At 40.0% G+C, this 20,000-nt stretch overlaps 1 protein-coding gene across 3 annotated transcripts in view; it reads left to right on the forward strand.

The window, feature by feature from the left end:
- LOC123511911 (unconventional myosin-XVIIIa-like) overlaps positions 1–16,445 on the forward strand; it is a 152,260-nt gene extending 135,815 nt beyond the window's left edge. For all 3 annotated transcript variants that reach the window (XM_045267987.1, XM_045267988.1, XM_045267986.1), the window contains 10 exons: positions 4–165; positions 1,172–1,316; positions 1,645–1,786; positions 7,119–7,235; positions 7,718–7,910; positions 12,764–12,989; positions 13,632–13,794; positions 14,063–14,246; positions 15,095–15,261; positions 16,273–16,445. In XM_045267987.1, the coding sequence (XP_045123922.1) occupies positions 4–165; positions 1,172–1,316; positions 1,645–1,786; positions 7,119–7,235; positions 7,718–7,910; positions 12,764–12,989; positions 13,632–13,794; positions 14,063–14,246; positions 15,095–15,261; positions 16,273–16,303 (1,530 nt within the window). In that variant the 3' untranslated portion in view covers positions 16,304–16,445. The remainder of the gene's footprint in view (positions 1–3; positions 166–1,171; positions 1,317–1,644; positions 1,787–7,118; positions 7,236–7,717; positions 7,911–12,763; positions 12,990–13,631; positions 13,795–14,062; positions 14,247–15,094; positions 15,262–16,272) is intronic.
- The last annotated feature ends 3,555 nt before the right edge of the window (positions 16,446–20,000 follow it).

The raw sequence follows: 20,000 nt of genomic DNA on the forward strand, positions 1-20,000 counted from the left end.
CAGGTGTACATGCCGGAGAAGACTCGGGTGGTGAGGCGTCCTGAGGGGGAACCAAACTACCACATCTTCTACCAGCTGCTCTCAGGGGCTGACTCAGATCTACGGAGGACCCTTGGCCTGGAGAACCTGTCTGAGCCAAACTTGTTCATGACGCCACTGCAGAGAGTAAGTTGTGTCGTGTTGGTGGTGTTGTGGTTAATGACAAGGGTACAGTAAGGTTGGTAGGTGAGCAAGTGTCATTCGTTCCCTGTCCCTCTCACACAGCTTTAACAGGGATGTACAGTGGAACCATTTGTGCTTTGGGATCCGAAGGGTCTCCAAGTGCACGGGTTTGAATCCTGTCCACGGTCTGAGTGTAGGTTGGGCTTCCTCACTCAGGGCACTGGTTTCCTAGTGGGTGGACTTTGAGATAGAGGTACCCAGAAAGCCCATAAATTCCTGTGAAAAACCCACATGGTATTGAAAAAAAAAAAAAAAAAACAATTAGGTGGTGGTAGTGGTTTTAGGAGGAGCAGCAGTAGTAGTAGTAGTCATGGTAGCAGTAATAATTGTGATAGCAGCAGCAGCAGCAGCAGCAGCAGCAGGAGCAGTAGTAGTAATAGTTGCAGTGATGATAGCATTTTTTGTAGCAATAGGTCAATTAAAATTTGTAGAAAACTCGTAGGTCAGTTTTAATTTATTGATGAGTTTCTTTCCTCATCTTTTGTGAATATTTTTTGATGTTCATATTTACCAAAGATTTCTATATGTAAATCAGAATAAAAAAAAATACGTTTTACTCATAACTCTGCCAACTGATGCTCTTCACCTGCAAGAGCAATTAGTAACAGCAGCTCCTGTGAGTGACTGAGGAGCACATGGTGACATCTAGTTGTGATGGTGCATGACTTAGCGCCATATTCAAAAGTGTTTATCTTTTTCACTGTGACCATTTTCAAAGACTACGGAGATGATTAGCTGAGTTCTAAAGAGTCTTTTTTCTTGTTGATAATGGAGAAAACTTGTTAACATGTCACTAGAATTACAGAAACATCCTTAAAAACCCGTGTCACTTCAACTAGAACCCTTTGAAAATAGTGAAAGTGTAGCACGGAAGTGTTTTATGATATAGGCCATAGCAGTAAGCATTGCAGTAGTAGTGGCAGTGGTGATGATGAGTGCCCATCTTCAGAGTGAGGACCGGCAGAAGGCAGGCATCGCATGGGCACGGATCAGGGCCGCCTTGGACGTGCTGGGGGTGTCACCTGAAGAGCAGCATGCCATCTGGTGTGTGCTGGCCGCCATATACCACCTGGGTACAGCTGGAGCTACAAGAGGTGAGAGTGTGTGTGTGTGTGTGTGTGTGTGTGTGTGTGTGTGTGTGTGTGTGTACGTGTTTTATTTGTAGTGTGACTTGTAAATGTATAAACTAGTCACTTCATAGTTGAGAAGTTATGTGTCATATTGAAATGCCTAATATATCTGATTTAAACTTGATACTCTGTTTTCTGATGCTATTGTGGTTTAATTACTTCATTTTCTATGTTTTTCTATATAAATATTTGCTTGTTGATTATCACTCAGTACTAACAAAGCCACACTCCACTCCCTAACCTCACACGAACACCATTTACTGTACTAAGAGTCTGTTGTTCACATCCACAGCTGCAACAGGCAACAAATTCCAGTTCAGCAAGCCAGGCAGTTCCCAGAAAGCGGCCAGCCTGCTTGGGACATCTGTGGAGGAGTTAGCACGCTCCATCTTCTACTCCACACCCACCACTCCTTCCTCCCGAGCCTCTTTCAGGTAACTTCCCAACGCCACCTTGTTTTGTTTGTCTGTGCTGAGGCTGTGGTGGACTTGAGCTTGTTCTGAAAGGGATTTGATGTTATTTTTTTATGTTTTGGTGGGTGGAGGAAGAGTCATAAGGCTTGGATCCCTTATATTTGAGGTCTAAAGTGTTGAATACTCATCTGGTTGTGTTGAGTAAAGTTGGGAATGGGGATATGTAGAACTCCTCTTTATCTGTTTGAAGTGTATGGTTGTATGGGAAAGGTATATAGAAATTGTCTTAACTTCTTCAATACTGGGACACATTTTTTACTTTGAGATCTGTGTACGATTAGACCATTTTATTGACTTTAGGAAGGGTCTATAGAGGTCAGAAGATTAATGGCCATGGTCTTCACTATTTTAATCCCCCACATGAGTTTGTGAGGCTGTATCAAATCACTAAATAGCAAGCAGAATGAATATGGAAATGTGTCGTTTGTGAAGGTCAGAAGATTAATGGCCATGGTCTTCACTTTTTTAATCCCCCATGAGTTTCTGAAGCTGTATCAAATCATTAAATAGCAAGCAGAATGAATATGGAAATGTGTCCTGGTATTGAAGGGGTTAATGTGTTTAGAGTGTAGGTTTCTCTAGGGAAGGTGTAAAAGACTAATGGTTTTTTAAGCTTATGTAATGCAGTGTGTCATTTACCTTGTGTTGTTTTGACCTGACTTATGAGATAGAAAAGATAGAAAATTTTACATCAAGGATAAATATAGAAGAGTTAATAAGCAAATTTTATTCTAAAGGTAAATAGAAAAGTTAGTATACAAATTTTTGATTACATTGTTTATTTTTTATTTTTGTTTTGTATTTATTTAGAACAACTTATTGATAGGGTTGGAAATGATAGACAGTAAAGCATTTGATACATTAATATTTGTTAGGTCATTGGAGACTTCTTAAATTGATAGCTATTTCACTAGGCATTACATTTTTACAGTCAATAATTCCTTAGGCAATAAAAGATAAAAAAAAAACTAGAACATTTATATTTGAGAATGAAAAAAATAGTAATGCTCGAGTATGTAGGAAATTTACGTGCATTGATTTCTGAAGTGATAAATGAAAGAAAGAAAAGATGGTTATTAATATTTGATCGGAATATGTATAAGTATTGAGAAAAAAAGATGGTATTAATATTTTGATTAGAATATTTTACAGGTAATTGGAAAAAAAAAAGATTTATTAATATTTTGATTTGAATATTTTATAGGTATTGAGAGAAAAAAAGATGGGTATTGATATTGTGATTAGAATATTTTATAGGTATTGATGAAAAAAACAGATGGTTATTAATATTTTGATGAGAATATTTTAATTGCACTGAGAAAAAAATATGGATATTAATATTTTGATCAGAATATTTTATAGGTAATGAGAACAAAAGATCATTATTAATATTTTGATTAGAATATTTTACAGATAATGGAAAAAAAAGACAGGTATTAATATTTTGATGAGAATATTTTATAGGTAATGAAATGTAAAAGATCATTATTAATATTTTAATAATATTTATAGATAATGATAAGAAACAGATGGTTATTAATATTTTGATGTGAATATTTTACAGGTATTAATATTTTGATGAGAATATTTTACAGGTATTGAAATAAAAGAAATAAGACAAAAAATCAAGAAGGATATTAAGATTTATTGACAGTGGGTAGTCACTTTTGAACGTTCTCTCTTTCAGCAGTCTGCTCGATACATGTGATGAGATAATTGACATGATTCAGCAGGCAGGGGATGGTGCTAGGTACAGTGTTGGTTCCCTCTCCATCCCGCACCTCACCCCTCACACCCTCACACCTCCTCACCACCCTCACACCCCTCTCCCTCACTCCATGTAACCTGCCTCTCCTTCACTCCCTCCCTCACTCTTTCCAATTCCCTCTTCATCCACCACCTGTTTCCTTTTCCTTTCTAACTTCTACGCTTCTATGTTACCTGCCTCTCCCAGCCTCCATGTTTCCTTCCTTTTCCACCCTCACTCCCTCATTTTCTTCCAATTCCCTCTTCATCCAGCACCTGCCTCCTTTTCCTCTCTCACTTTGTCACCTCCATGTTACCTGTCTCTCCCAACAACCTCTCCCAGTTTTTTCCAACCTCTTCCAATCTCTCATCAGCCTCTCCCATCTTCTCCCAGCCTCTTCCAGCTTCTCCCAACCTTTCCCAGCCTCTCCCAGTTTCTCCCATCCTCTCCCAACCTCTCTCAGCCTCACCACATCCTTTATACCTCACTTTTAATTAGTTTTCCTGCCCAGTTTGCTTTTTTAAATGTCTTGTGCTTCCTTCTCTTATTGCTAAATGCTCTTTCATATGTTTTTCTTCATATTCATTCTCTCTCTCTCTCTCTTGCTCTCGCTCTTGCGCTTGCTCTCTCTCTCTCTCTCTCTCTCTCTCTCTCTCTCTCTCTCTCTCTCTCTCTCTCTCTCTCTCTCTCTCTCTCTCTCTCTCTCTCTCTCTCTCTCTCTCTCTCTCTCTCTCTCTCTCTCTCTCTCTCTCTCTCTCTCTCTCTCTCTCTCTCTCTCTCTCTCTCTCTCTCTCTCTCTCAAGTATTGGTTTAATTGTTTTGTTCAGTTGTCCATCCCTTGTCAACCTTGCCCTTTCTCCCTCTCTTTCCCTCTCACCACTCACACCTCAGGCACTCTGTTCAGCCTCTCACACTCCCAATAAGCTGAGATTTGCTGCTTTTCTTGGTGTTAACAGCACTTCCACTAACGTTGCCAAGGCTCGGAGCAATTCTGTGTTCTCATGGTTCCCTCACATTGCAGTTATGATTTGTATTTACCGAAAGTAATTTAATTTGATTTTTTGCGTTTTAGCTGAGAAATTTAAGGCAGTTTTAAACCCTTCAGTACCAGGACGGATTTTTACCATTATTAGACAGTTTTATTGACATTAGGAAGGGTCTATGGACGTTGGAAGATGAATGGCCGGAATCTTCATTATTTAAATCCTCACATGAGTTTCTGAAGTTGTATGAAAGTATTGAATAGTAAGCAGAATGAATATGAAAATGCATCGTAGTACTGAAGGGTTTAATTTGATCAATGCTGCGTTTTCTTGGTTCCGTCACATTATAACTATTGAGATTCGTATGTATAGAAAATGATTTAATTTGATTTTTTGCGTTTTAACTGAGAAATTTGAGGCAGTTTTAATTTGACCAGTTCTACATTTTCTTTATTATCGAGATTTGTATGTACGGAAAGTGATTTATTTTTTTATTTTGATTTATTTATTTATTTATTTTTTTTTTTTGCATTTTTAACTGAGAAATTTGAGGCAGTTTTAATTTGATGAGTTCTGCATTTTCTCTGGTTGTGTCACTTTGCAGTTTTTGAGATTTGTATGTATGGAAAGTAATTTAATTTGATTTTTTATGTTTTAACGAAGAAATTTGAGGCAATTCTAATTTATTGGATATTTTGATGATTTATTTCAATGGTTCTTTGAGTGAAAGTTCATTTTTTTTCTGCTATATTTATTTTTAACTATTTTTCTCATCAATTTAAAAACAAAGATAAAAACTGTTTGATTTTCGTGGCGTATTGGTCAATTTGAGGCAGTTTTAAAATATTGGTTATTTTGATGATTTTTTATGTTTTTTGAGTGATAGTTAATTTTTTGTGCTGTGTTTATTGTCACTTAGTTTATTTTTCCTCCACGTCAATTTATAAACCAAGATGAAAAACTGGTTGATTTTCTTGGCATATTGATCAATTTTGAATCCATGGTGAGTGTTTCTAATGGATGCTGAGCCTTGAGTGACTGATATAAACTTTTGCATTTTATTTTATTTTCTATCTTTTTATTTGTGTGTCACTGTTTTTCCCGAAGTGTTTTGCCGCGTCTGTAATCGTTTGAGCTGCTTAATATTTCTGGATGTTGTGTTTTGGTGTCCACATTTTGAAATCTCTGTGGTTACTAAATTTGTCGCTAACTGTGTCACACTTCATTATCTCGCTGTATTCTCTCCTGTTCCTGTTTTATTCTGATTTTTCTCATAATTTTTTTCTTTACTTTCTTACTATCCTTAATTTTCCTCCTTTTTTTTCTCTCAGTATTCTCTTTGTTCTTACTTTATTCTGCCTTTCCTCATCATTTCTTTTAAACTCTCTCACTCTCCTCTATGTTCCTCCTTTCTTCTCCCATTATTCTTTTCATTTCTTCCTTTATTCTTCCAGTTTTATCTTTATTTCTCATTTATTCTCTCACTATCCTCAATTTTCCTCCTTCCAGTTTTCTCTTCCTCCTTTATTTTCTCATTTTTCTTCATATTCCACCTTTATTTTCTAGCATTTTTATCATTCCTCCTTCATTCTCCCACTTTATTCCTCAAATCAGCACAGTTTCAACTTACACCTTTCGTCACCTCTTAGTCACATCTCGGCAGACCCCCCAGTGGTGCTGTGTGGCGGATATGTGGTTTATATCAGACATGCATGCTGACAACCCCACTAGAACACCAATAGACTAGCCACAGTTAGCCACAATTAGCCACAATTCACTCAGCAGGAATGGTAGCGTAGTATGAGGCAGCTGGACACACAGACTGACAGACATGGGTAGTAGCATGCAGGTGTGGTGGTGTGGTGTAGTCAGCTGGTTCAGGTGGTGTAGGTTACTAAGGGAATGTCTGTTGCAGTTGTAACACAGTGCTGGTTTCTTCCCACATCAACACAAGATTTCTTTTTATTGATTGTTTGAAAGTCATGTGAAGAAAAATGGGTACTTGTTAACTAAGCTTTTATTTTGAAATGCTGCCATTTAAATTCCCCATAATGACTAAACCTGAATTCTTATCCACTAAATGAAAAATAAACTTGCAAAAAGGAAATATACTTAAACAACAATTAAAACTCCATACAAAGACAAAAGCAAAGTTTTTAACAAACCCACCTAAAACCTAAATGAAGAAAGAATATGAACTTACCAAGCAATTTTAAACACACACACACACATTTAACTCCTTCATTACTGGGATGCACTTTTACCTCGAGTTTTGGGTATGATTAAGACAATATTATTACATTAGGAAGGATCTATGGAGGTCAGAAAATTACTGGCCAGAATCTTCACTATTTAATCCCAACATAAGTTTCTGAGCTGTATAAAATTCACCAAATACTAGGCAGAATTAATATGAAATTGCATCTTGGTACTGAATGGGTTAAACCTTGAAATGAACCCTTTGACAAACCATACACAGAATCCAAGGTGAAGGAACAAAGCCTCTTTTTTGGATTCTGAGAGGATGATGTGATCACTAACCCTCATCCCTGTATCCCCACAGGACCACTTCCCCCACAGAGCGACCTGCAGAGAGGCCGGAGGGACTGGAGGCGCTGGAAGGAATGGCCACTGGGCTGTACAGTGAGGCCTTCAATGCCATCGTGGCCCTTATCAACAGGTGGGTCTTGTCGGGTGTCCTTTGGCCTGAGTCTGTGTTCCTGAGAATTTGAGGGTTTCTAAGGCTTTCTTACTCTCACCTCTACTCTGTCCAACTCTCAAATGCAAAACTTAACCATTACGCTCAGTCATTCATACCTTTTCTCTGGTAAACAGTGGAACTCTCTGCCTGGTTCTGTATTTCCAACTTCCTATTACTTGATTTCATTAAAGAGGGAGGTTTCTATGACTTGACTTAATTTCAGAGGGAAGTTTCAAGACATTTATCCCTTTGTTTTTTGTGGGGAATTAACTCGAACCTACAAGGGACTGGCAACTTAGTGAGCCTTTTTTTTCCATTTCATGTTGCCCCTAGCCAGATTTTCCTCTTACATAAAAAAAAAAAAAAAAATTACGGTATCAGCTTTCAGTGTCTTCATGTGGGTGCATAGGTGGCTAGATAATTACTGGAACACCACAACACTGTATCTCTCTCTCTCTCAGGTGCATCTCCACATCAGCCCACACCTCCAACTCCATCCTGGTGGTGGATGCTCCCGGCTTCCAGAACCCAGCGTCTTGTGGCAGGACATCTGGGGCCACCTTCCACGACCTCTGCCACAACTACACACAGGAGCGCTTCCAGATGCTCTTCCACGACACCACCTTCACTGCACAGACTGACAGATATGCTCAGGTAAGGGGTGGAATGGATTAAACCTTGAAATAAACTCTTTGACAAACCCCAAACACAGAATCCAAGATGAAAGAACAAGGCCTCTTCTTGGATTCTGAGAGGGCAATGTGTGGAGCATTTGTTGATATTCCTGGTGAGTTAGTTTGAGTCTTGTTTTCTACTAATCCATCAAGAACTGGAGTATTTTCAAAGAGGACTGGTTGTTGCATTTCTTTATTTATTTTTTTCTTTATTTTTTTATTATTATTATTTTTTTTAATATATCTATAGGACTAAGTTGCAATCTTCATGTTATTACTGAGGAAATACTAATGATTGTTAACCTCACCCTTACATGTATTGTGTACTGTATGTGGATGGTTGTTTTAGTACGCTGAATATGCTAAAACATTCTTTGTGTTTAGGGAATAAGTACAAGCGATAAAATACATGCTCAGGTTGAAAGTTAGCTAATCTTTACTAAACACTAACATGTACTATTTTAACACACCTGTACACACTAATACCTAACACTTAACCCATTACTTGCAACTTGTCAAATCAGCCACAAGGAGACCACTCAACACACAGCATGCTCTCCAGGACACTGACCACCACACACAGCCTCCACCACACACCACCACACCAGCTCCTTCACACCACCAGCACCTCACCACCACCACCACAATCTCAAGTAATTCTTTTTTAATTTAGATGTGGATGAGAAGTGATGGGAGTGAAAGTAAGCAGGTGTTGAAAGGGGCTAGGAGTCAGTGGTGCTTGTTAGTCTTGCTGCAATTGATGATTTTCAGATATTTTGGCTATACTCTTTGTTTAAGTGTTTGGCTATACTCTTTGTTTAAGTGTTGGTATTGTCAGTCAGTCTAATTTTTTGTGTGTCTGTGGTGCTCTCTCTCTCTCTCTCTCTCTCTCTCTCTCTCTCTCTCTCTCTCTCTCTCTCTCTCTCTCTCTCTCTGGTAATCATCGCATCCCACTATCTCCCTTCAGTGGTGTTTCTAATGGGGGGAGGGGGGTGTCCAGCCCTGGCGACACTATTTTGTGGCAACACTTTTGGGTCCTCATAGTTGTCAGTTTTACGTCATTGAGCCTGTGTGTGCTGTTGGTAATTAGGCTTAAGACTATACTCTGGCCTAGATGCGGCGTCTTTATTCACTTATTAACAAAAACAGCTTATAGTGGTAGCTAACTCAGTCATCCAAACAGCACACGCAACCACTAAACTTGTACATTTTGGAAAATACTTCAAGCCACTCCATATATTAACACAGAAATTAAAGCTGTTAATTATTTCATATCGCAGAGTTGAAGGGAACACTAAACGAAATATAGTCCTATTCTGACGCCTAGTGAACAGTACATAGCCACTCGTTCTTTGAAGTGTGTTGTGTTTAGAAATGATTAGCTAGTGTTCCAGACCTTGTGGTGTCAGTTGAATACAAGTAATCCTACAGGGCCGGTTCTTAGTTTTTTCTTTCTTTCTTTCTTTCTTTCTTTCTTTATTTTTTTTCTGATGGAAGGAAAGAGACACAGATACATTGCTTATGCTTGCTGGCGGTTATCACATTAAGAAAAACAGGTGTAAAATAAACAGAAAAACCACAAGATATAAGGAGAATAATATAATGCAGCGAGAAATATCAAGAAAATAATGTAATGAGCGAAGTATTTAAGTGCTTTAAGACATTTCCGAACATCGAGTCATCTATTGTTAATGAGCCCGTTCCCACCAGTGAGGAACCAACAAGATTCACATTACTTTATAATCACTTACTATTGTCATTACTGTTACGACGAATATATGTACAGGACTTTTATAAGTACCTACTAATACCTTTACTGCTACTACGAATATAAGTACAGGACAAGTTGTACAGTACTACCTCTATCTGTGTAGTAGTGTCAGTACCACTCTGATGGCAAATTTTCTTTTCAAATAATATAGTTAATATGGCAACTTGCTGTGCTGATCCAGACCGCTGTCCCTCCCACACCCCGTACAGAGACCCCACCCACCCTAGGCCTAGCTCTGTGCCTCTGTCAGAGGTGCCAGATGCAGGAAATTTCTTTGTTTTAGAGAAATTTTGACTATGACAGGGAAGAAAAATCGCTAAAAAGGGAAAATTATGGAGAAATATTAGCTTTTACGTTTTTTGCCCCTGAATGTGAATAAATAATTTCGTGTTTTGACCTTGAATATGTATAAATAATTTAATGTTTTGTATGATCTTAATTCCTAAACATAAGAAATAAGGAAGTTCTTGGTTGAAAAAGGAAATTTTAGCTTATATGCAGGGAAATATTGGCTAGTCGATCTGGCAGCTCTGGCCTCTGTCAGACTGTCACTGCTCAGTTTTCCCGCCTCTTTCGTGACAGTAGGAGTTGCGGTTAGTACTTTATTGTTTGCTATATTGAAAAGCCTGTGGCTGAACTGACACAGGATTTTAAGATTCTTGTAGTGATATAGAAATTTAAAAGACTGATTAAAATGACACGGGATTTCACGAGTGTTTTAAAGGTTCTAGTGACAATAACAAGACTGTGCTGGTGTTTCCGCGTCTCCAAATCATCTTATTACTGGACTATAGCCATGGAATAAAATCAGAAACAGGATTGCGTTATCAAAGTGAGTGACACAGGTGACAGGCCTTACCGTGTGTCTGTTTATACAAGACAGGCCACAACCATCACATGCCTTCCGTGCCATTCTTTAATGTACGAGTGGAGGTACATTTATGTTATTCCTTACTTGGATATTTTCGGTATTATTTACCTATCATTTAGCATTTTGTGTGGATATTTAATGAATTATTGATGCAAAAGGACCGAGGTGGCGGCCTGTCGGTCCCTATTTATCGTCATCACCTGCCTTCTTTCACTATTATAGGCCTGTCTTGCCTCAACATGCAGCGGCGTCACTAAGCTGTCATATTAGTCCTTCAGGCACAGCCGCCATGGCCTGTTTTAAGTTTAGTGAAGGATGTTATGAGGTAGAGGGGGACCCTCCACCCGACCCCGCCGCCATCTTAGATATCTCAATTATCAGCCATTTCTAGCCTTATCTCTCAGTATTATACGCCTGTCTTGCCACAACATGCAGCTGCACTACTAAGCTTTCATATCAGCCATTGAGATACACCCGCCATGGGCAGGTTTAAGTTTGGTGAAGGTTTAAGTGAGATACAAGGGGGGTGGCGATCCCTCCACGGTCCCGCCGCCATCTTGGATATGCCTACCCCAGCCTACTTCCCCAGCCAGAATCAAGGACTATTTTCTTTAATTTCTGGATAGTTTATTTGTGCTGAATAGTAAGATTTGATATTTTCTACAAGTATTTCGTTGTGTTTAAAGCGGTTTTCGTGCGTGTGTGAGGCGCAGCATGTTGTTGTTGGCGTTGTTTTTGTGTTAAATAAGGACGTTTTTTGGCGCCAAATTTTCAGGAACGATCAGGAAAATTTTTGTTTGAGACGGTATCAAGTTGTAATTATTTTTAAAAAATAGTTGATGTGTTTTAAAGTGTTTCGCTTTCCTGTTTAGTGGAATTAGTGGGGAGTACAATTGTTTTCTAAAGGTGTTAATGTTCCAATAATATTTTTGTTGATACCCATGTGAATTATTTATTTGTGGCTCTAACTCACTCTACAGTGGTGGAAAAGACTGTTCATATTTTTCTAAGTGTGTTTTGTTCTTTTGAAGTGAGAATGGACAGTCATTTGGACATCTGTAATGGGGGGTCAGGGTTCCAACAATTTATTTACAGTTCTTTTAAAAGATCTTTATTATTACTGGGATTTGGAATCTCTTTATATTTTTGTTATTAGTTAAAGTTTGTACCAAGTCTGAATATGTAGAGCATTTTGGTCTGGCGGCGTTTTTTCGAGGGGTCATTTTCAAAATTATTTACGTTAACGTATATAAGACCGCCAGGCCAGGCCAAGCCAGGGCCGTGACGTCATCAGCCCGCCGTGACGTCATCAGCCCGCCCCGCCAGGCCGTGACGTCACGATGGCTGGAGCCTCCCAGCTGTCTTCCCTTCCTGGTTCTCTTCGTCCTTATTTACCATATTAATGTGTGTGTGTGTGTGTGTGTGTGTGTGTGTGTGTGTGTGTGCGTGCGTGCGTGCGTGTTGGCCTATTTTTCATTGGATGTGAGGTGATGCTGTGTGTGTGTGTGTGTGTGTGTGTGTGTGTGTGTGTGTGTGTGTGTGTGTGTGTGTGTGTGTGTGCCTATTTTTCATTGGAAGTGAGGTGATGCTGTGTGTGTGTGTGTGTGTGTGTGTGTGTGTGTGTGTGTGTGTGTGTGTGTGTGTGTGTGTGTGTGTGTGTGTGTGTGCCTATTTGTCATTGTGTGTGTGTGTGTGTGTGTGTGTGTGTGTGTGTGTGTGTGTGTGTGTGTGTGTGTGTGTGTGTGTGTGTGTTTGCCTATTTTTCATTGGATGTAAGGTGATGCTGTGTGTGTGTGTGTGTGTGTGTGTGTGTGTGTGTGTGTGTGTGTGTGTTTGTGTGTGTGTGTGCGTTGAGTGGAGGGACAAAGTAGGCACTGGCTCCACCACCTGTGGCTCCAGTGTGCCCCAGTTCACTGGTGCAGCGCCCACTACTTTCAAAATGCTCCACGTCATTATATTATGCGACCTTTTAATGTTATGGCCGTGTCTTATATTCTTGACACACACAGTACAAGCTTCTTTTTTTATTTACCTATATATATATATATATATTTATTTATTTAAAATTTTAAGGGTTTAATATGTGCTTCTTTATATTGCATTATTTCTGGGAAGAGTGGCAAACTGGAAGGCTGTGAGTCACCCCAGGCTGCAAAAATAGCATCTACTCTAGTGTCCCCTTGTGTTGCAGGAAAACATTGAGTACGGTGATGTGGCTGACGAGATCGGCACCCCAGCGCCTCTCATCGCCCTCATAGACAAGGCTTCCTCCAACTGTGTGGTGCGGACGTCCCAGGTGGACCTCAGGGAGTCGGACCGGCGGGGGCTGCTGTGGCTGCTGGATGAGGAGGCAATCTTCCCCGGCGCCACCGATCAGTCCTTCCTGGAGAGGCTGTACGCCCACTATGGTGACCGAGGTGAGGTGAAGTGTTGGTGTGGTGATGCTTTCCTTTATTGGAGAAGAGAGATGACGGATGGATATGGAATGTGTGAGTGAGGTGAATAGAGAGTTTTTCTGCTGTCACCATCCACCTTTGAGAGAATTCCCTGGTGGTGTATGAGATGTTGATTATGTTGAGATGAAAATGCTCAAATTGAAGGCAGAGGAATAGCAAGAAAAGTGACAGATGCACAGTTGCCCTCTTCAAGTGTTGTCAGTGAATAGGCTTACTGGTTTTAACTCTTAGTACAATATGGAACAAATTACAACACTAAAGTCAATGCATAGTTTGAGTGTGATAGGAAACAATTTACAACATTAAGGGCAATGCATCGAATCATTTAGAGCATCTGCAAGAAAGAAAAGATAATGAAAAGAGTAAACTATTCATTGCCCAGCCAGTGCAGTGGTCAGATGGGGCTGTAGAACAAATAATACATGCTGTAGAAGAGTTTGTGACTTTGGAAACATTTCAAATAACAGTGAAAGGATTAGTAGAGATGCTTCTTCTTTTCCTTTAGAGGATTATTAGTGGGTGAGAAAATGAGCACTTGAGAGAAAACCTTAGTACTTGTTGTGTGTGGATGGAATGTAAGACTCACACCTTCTCTCCCTGCAGAATACTCCCAGCTGCTGAAGAAGGGAGCATCACCAGAACAGTTCACCCTGCAACACTTCCAGGGCACCAATCCAGTCACTTACTCCATCCAGAACTGGCTGAGGGCATCCCGAGAGAATCCTGTCATGAGGCAGGCAGCTGCTCTTCTGCAGGAGTCAAATAAGTAGGTCTTTTCCTTAACATCTTAGAGTTTGAAGACTGATTGGAGATTTGTACTCTATGCCTGACATAACCTAACTTGACATGACCTAGCCAGACCTAACCTAACCTAACCCCATGATGCTAGGGAAATAACAATCTAATCATCTCTGTGACCTTGGAAAACAGTCCTGGCAATAGAGGGAGAGAGAGAATTTCATGTTAATTTCATGTTAAGACTCCTAATTTCATGTTAAGATTCCTACTAACGTGAATTTTTATCATCACCACAGGGAAACACTGAGCCGTCTGTTTGTGTTCAGCCGAGGGCCCGTCAGCAACACCATCAGCGGGTCGGTGGTGGGCATTGAGGGGTCCCAGTCACTGCGCCGTGCCTCCTCCATCAGAAGAGCCTTCACCACTGGTACTGCTGGTATCAAGAGGAAGAGTGTGTGTCTGCAGGTCAAGTTTACTGTGGTGAGTGTCCTGGTGAAGTGCTGTGTTATGGTGTGTTGGTATGTGTTGGCGTGTGTGTGTGTTGCTGTGAGTTGTAATGTGAGGTGTGTGTGTGTGTGTGTGTGTGTGTGTGTGTGTGTGTGTGTGTGTGTGTGTGTGTGTGTGTGGGTTGTACAGGGAATTCTTAATTTGTGAGTGTTGTAGGTTGTGTGTACTATGGTGAGTGTTGGTGTGGGGTGCCTATATTCTGGTGTGTTGGTGTGTGAGTGTGTTGTGTGTGGTGTGTAAGTGTTGTGAGGTGTGTTGGTGTGTGAATCTTCTGTTCTGGTGTGTTTGTGTGTGAGTCTTCTGTTCTGGTGTTTTGGTGTGTGTGTGTGTGTGTGTGTGTGTGTGTGTGTGTGTGTGTGTGTGTGTGTGTGTGTGTGTTTTGTGTTCTGGTGTGTTGGTGTGTGAGTGTTGTGTTCTTGTGTGTTTGTGTGTGTGTGTGTGTGTGTTGGGTTAGGTGTGTTGATGTGAGCGTGTTGTGTTTGGTGTGTTGGTGAGAGTGTTGGCTCGTACAAGGGAGTCTTCAGTTTATGACAGTTAACTTTTACTACTTCAAGATTGCAGTATCCTATATATCTAATTTGTGCATCTTTTTCTTCATCCCACAATTTAGTTTATTTTGAACTTGATTATAACCTAAAAAAAAAAAAGGAAGAGAAATATCAGTGCAAAGAAATAGATAGATTCATAACCTTTCTCTTCTTTTCCTAATGTTATGTATTCTTCACTAAATACTAACCAACAAAAGAGAAGTGACATTACACTGTTAAGAAATGATCCACACCTTTAAATGTACTCAGCTGTTTTTCTTCCACCATTGACAGGACGGCATAATTGAGAACCTGCGTCGGAGTAAGCTGCGGTTCATCCACTGCCTGTTGCCGCAGCACAATGCCGGGCTGTGTGACCTCAAGGGTCCCTCATCATGCCCAACAAGACCAACAATTCCTGCGAGGATATCCTGCTCAATGTGCCTCTTGTGCGGTCTCAGGTGGGTGGTGGTGCTGGAGTGTGGTGGTGGTGTGGGGCTCGCTTGTATTCTCAGACACTTTCAAAAGGCTTTATCTAAATTTACACAAGTTTTTAATATGTTTTTATGGTTCTGGAGGCAGAGTGACAAGATTTGTAACTATTAGCTGGTGAAATGCTCTTGAAAACACAGCTAATCATCACTTTGGCCTTGGAAAATGGTTGTGGTGAGACAGGAAAGTGTTTCAGAGTACAGACCTGTGGCATGTGCTGGGTGTGGAGATTGGGTCACCTGAAGGGGCTAGCTGAGGTTGGAATGAGGAGATTGGAGGAGTTTTGTGTTGATCTTTGGTAGTGCTGAGGAACCTGACACTGCTGAAAGAAAAACACAGATTAAAAATAGATAGTGTGTTATGTTTTACCACTGTTATTTATTCTTTGCAGTGCTAAAAGAAAGACAGACTAAAGATTATGTTGTGTTTCATGGTTTGCTATAGTTATTATTCTTTGCAATATAGACAGAAAACATACCATTGATATGATAGTGTGTCATCTACAACAGTTATTATTCCTTGCCATGTAGACAAAGAAAACACACACACACACACACACACACACACACACACACACACACACACACACACACACACACACACACACACATGAAGAGAGAGAGGGGATCTGATACAAGTTTATAAATTGATTAACGGAATGGATCAAGTGGATAATGAGAAACTAATCCTGAGAGTGGAATATGACATTAAAAGCACAAGATTGCATAGTAAGAAACTGAGGAAGGGAAGATGTCTGAGAGATGTTGAAAATATAGTTTTCCTCAAAGAAGTGTTGAGACTTGGAACAGTTTGAGTGAGAAAGTGGTGTAAGGAACGAGTGTGCATAGTTTTAAAGAGAAATTGGATGAGTTTAGATATGGAGACGGGCCCACACGAGCATAAAGCCCAGGCCCTGTAAAACTACAACTAGGTAAATACACACACTCACACTCACACCATTGCCTCTCTTCCATCCACAGTTGCGTGGCTGCCAGATCCTGGACGCCCTGAGGCTCCACAAGCAGGGCTTCCCGGAGCACCTGCAGTACAGTGAGTTCCGTCGCCGCTTTGCCGTGCTGGCCCCCACCGAGGCGCGCTCCCAGAACCCCGTGCTGGATGAGAGGGCGGCTGTGGAGGCGATCCTGGCACACCTTGACCTGGACGCCTCATCCTACCGCCTTGGCCTCTCCCAGGTGAGTGTTCCTGAGTGTGTGTGGTGAGTGAGGTGGTGAATGAGCCTTGAACTGCAGTGTTTAGTACCTGGTGTGTGTTTGTAAGTTTTGTGTGTTTGGGAAGGGTTTTTTTTATATAAGAGGGGAAAGGGAAAGATGGCCTAGGGCAACCAAAAAAGAATAAAAAAAGGACCCACTTAGTTGCCAGTCCCCTTGCAGGTCAGAAAGAGTTAGGGAAAAAAAAAGAGAGAGAAATGTCTCAAAACCTCCCTCTTAAATGCAGTCAAGTCATAGGAAGTTGGAAATACAGAAGCAGGCAGGGAATTCCAGAGTTTACCAGAGAAAGGGATTAATAGTTATGAATACTGGTGAGTGTAAGGGTGGTGTGTTAGGGAAGGGTTTGCTGTGTCCTGAAATGCACAGTGGCTATATTTACTTGAAGGAGTTAAAAATATGAGTATACAGAGATAAGGGAATCCACAACAAGCCACCAGCCACCCCAACATGTGGCAGTCCCTCTATGAAATACACCCTGCCTGTTTGCACCAATCATGAGTATCTCTCCTTGTAAAGCCCTCCATTGACTCAGCACTAACAACATCACATAAACAGCTACTCGAGTACTACACAAAATTCTCATTCAATAACCAGTTTGATACAAAAAATAAGAGTAACAGTTATTTGGTTCTTAAACACAGACAAAACTGGTTCAGTATCTCCGTTTCCTGACACGCTTTTGGAAGTGACTAGTTATGCATGAAGAGTTTAGTGGATTGGTTTGTCGATGAATGGAGAACTGAATGAGGCGTGGCAGAGGGAGGGAATGCATAGAACCAGTTTAGTGCTTTTACCATTAACGAACAAAGAACGGAGTGAAATGCTGGAGTATAAAGAAATGGAAGCTGATTAGTGTTGCTTCTCCAATGAATAAAGAACAGAACGGAATGAGAATTAGAAGACAAGACAGCCAGTTTAGTTCCTTCCATCAATTAACAAAAAAAAAACAGAGTGGAATGTTGGAGCATGAAGCAATAGGAGCAGTTTAGTGTTACTTCACCAATGAACAAACAACAGAACGAAATGCACCAGTAGAAGGGAAGACACACAGTTTACTTCCATCCATCAGATAAAAAAAAAAAAAAAAAGAAATGGGAGGGTGAGGAAAACAGTGGAATGAATGAAATAGAAGCAGTAGAGTCTCTCATAGTCTTCCTTCCTTCACCCTGGCTGGTTCATTTCCTTATGATAATGTGTGTAATTTTTAGTACCAGTCTGAGTGTCATGTGTGTGTTGTGTCCAGGAAGTGAGAGAAGAGAAGGAAGTGTTTGATAATTAAGGCTTAGCTGTTTCATATGCAAATCCGTGTGTGTGTGTGTGTGTGTGTGTGTGCGTGTGCGTGTGTGTTTATCTGAAGTATCTGACCAAGTAACTGTTTTCATTAGACTTGTAAGATAAGGATTCTATGTGTGGGGTTCTGAATTATGAGATTTAGAAGATGTTGAAAGTTTTATCATTTTTTATATCATTTCCTTTGTTTCTTTTTGTTTTTATTCTCTCTCTCTCTCTCTCTCTCTCTCTCTCTCTCTCTCTCTCTCTCTCTCTCTCTCTCTCTCTCTCTCCTTTGTCAGTTTGTTTTTTTTTTTTTTTTTTTTTTTTTTTGTCCTGTGTCATTTCTTTGCTGTCATCTTTCACTCTTTTCATTCTTTTGTTTCTTTTTCATTATTTTCATTCACTGTTTCATTCTCTCATTCTTCATGTTTTTTTCCATTATTTATTTGTTCTTTTCATTTTGTTATTTTTCCTTATTCTGTTCTTTTTTTTTTTTCATTTTATTTTCCTTTCCTTAATTTTTTTTTCTTATTTTCTGCTGTAATCTTTTCATTTAGTCATATTTGTAGTGATATTCTAATTTCCTCCTTATTTCCTTTTCCCCCATCCTTTCATTACATCACCTTGCATTTTCTTACACACACACACACACACACACACACACACACACACACACACACACACACACACACACACACACACAGAGAAGAAAGTTTGCTAACATTTTTGAAAACACGTCTGCTGTCATTACAATTTTCTCTCATATATTCTATTTTTATCTGTGTGTGTGTGTGTGTGTGTGTGTGTGTGTGTGTGTGTGTGTGTGTGTGTGTGTGTGTGAGGAAAGATAGAGAGTTGCTGAAGATTGCATAGAGAAAAATAGAAGCTCAGATGAGGAAAATGAATAAATAGATAGGAGTGAATTGGGTGAGTGAGGAAAGAGAGAGAGAGAGAGAGAGAAAAGGAAAGAGCGTGAAAGAGCATAGGTTAATTGAATATTGCAAGAGAGAGAGAGAGAGAGAGAGAGAGAAGGAAGGTAAAGAAAAAAAATAGTGAGAAAGTAAGGTGGAGGAATAGACAACTTGGTGAGAGAAACTTGAGATGACTAAAGAAAAAGAAAAATGAGAAAGTGAGAGAAGAGACAAGAAAAGGAAGGAAAATAAATTGTGGTAGAGAAAAATTGTAAAAGAAAAGAGAAGAAGAAAAATAGAGAGGAGGTAGAGAAGATTAGTACAAGATAAGTAGAGAATAAAAAAGAAGAGAGAAATGTAGCAAGAGAGAGAGAGAGAGAGAGAGAGAGAGAGAGAGAGAGAGAGAGAGAGAGAGAGAGAGAGAGAGAGAAATAAAAGAATGGAAAAAATAAAGAAGAAAATAAGACCAGAAAAAGGCAAAAAAAAAAAAAAAAAATATGAGAAAATAACAAAGAAAAAAAAACATTAGTTATATATAGTATCAAGAGAGAGAGAGAGAGAGAGAGAGAGAGAGAGAGAGAGAGAGAGAGGTCACCAGCACAAGCATCACAGTGGCAGCATTTGGTGACCTCAAAACTTTCTGCCTTGTGTGACATTAATTAGGGTCCATTAGAGGCAGAGATGAGGTCACCAGGAGGAGGAGGAGGAGGAGGAGGAGGAGGAGGAGGAGGAGGAGGAGGAGGAGGAAGGGTTTGTGGGTAATTGGAAGAGGAACCTTTGAGAAAAATGAATTGAAGGTTGTGATGGTTAGATTATTATTGTTGTTGTTGTTGTTGTTAGATGAGATGATTTTTTTTTTTTTTTTTTCGTGTTGTTTAGATGAGGCTAATTAATCAATTCATTTTTTTATTCATGTTATTTATTTATATATTTATTTATTTATTATTATTTTTATATATTTATTTATTTATTTTTGTTACTCAGGTTATGTAAGGTAAGGCAAGGCAAGGCAAGTTTAGGTTAGGCAAGGGGAGGCAAGGCAAGGGGAGGCAAGGCAAGGGGAGGCAAGGCAAGACAAGGCAAGGCAAGGCAAGGCAAGGCAAGGCAAGGTTAGGTTAGGTTAGGCAAGGCAAGGCAAGGCAAGGCAAGGCAAGGCAAGGTTAGGTTAGGCAAGGCAAGGTAAGGTAAGGTTAGGTTAAGTTAGGCAAGGGAGGTTAGGTTAGGCAAGGCAAGGTTAGGTTAGGTTAGGTTAAATTAGGCAAGGGAGGTTAGGTTAGGTTAGGTTAGGCAAGGTAA

The sequence above is a fragment of the Portunus trituberculatus genome, chromosome 32 (genome assembly GCF_017591435.1).
Source record: "Portunus trituberculatus isolate SZX2019 chromosome 32, ASM1759143v1, whole genome shotgun sequence".
In the NCBI taxonomy this organism is placed as follows: Eukaryota; Metazoa; Arthropoda; class Malacostraca; order Decapoda; family Portunidae; genus Portunus; species Portunus trituberculatus.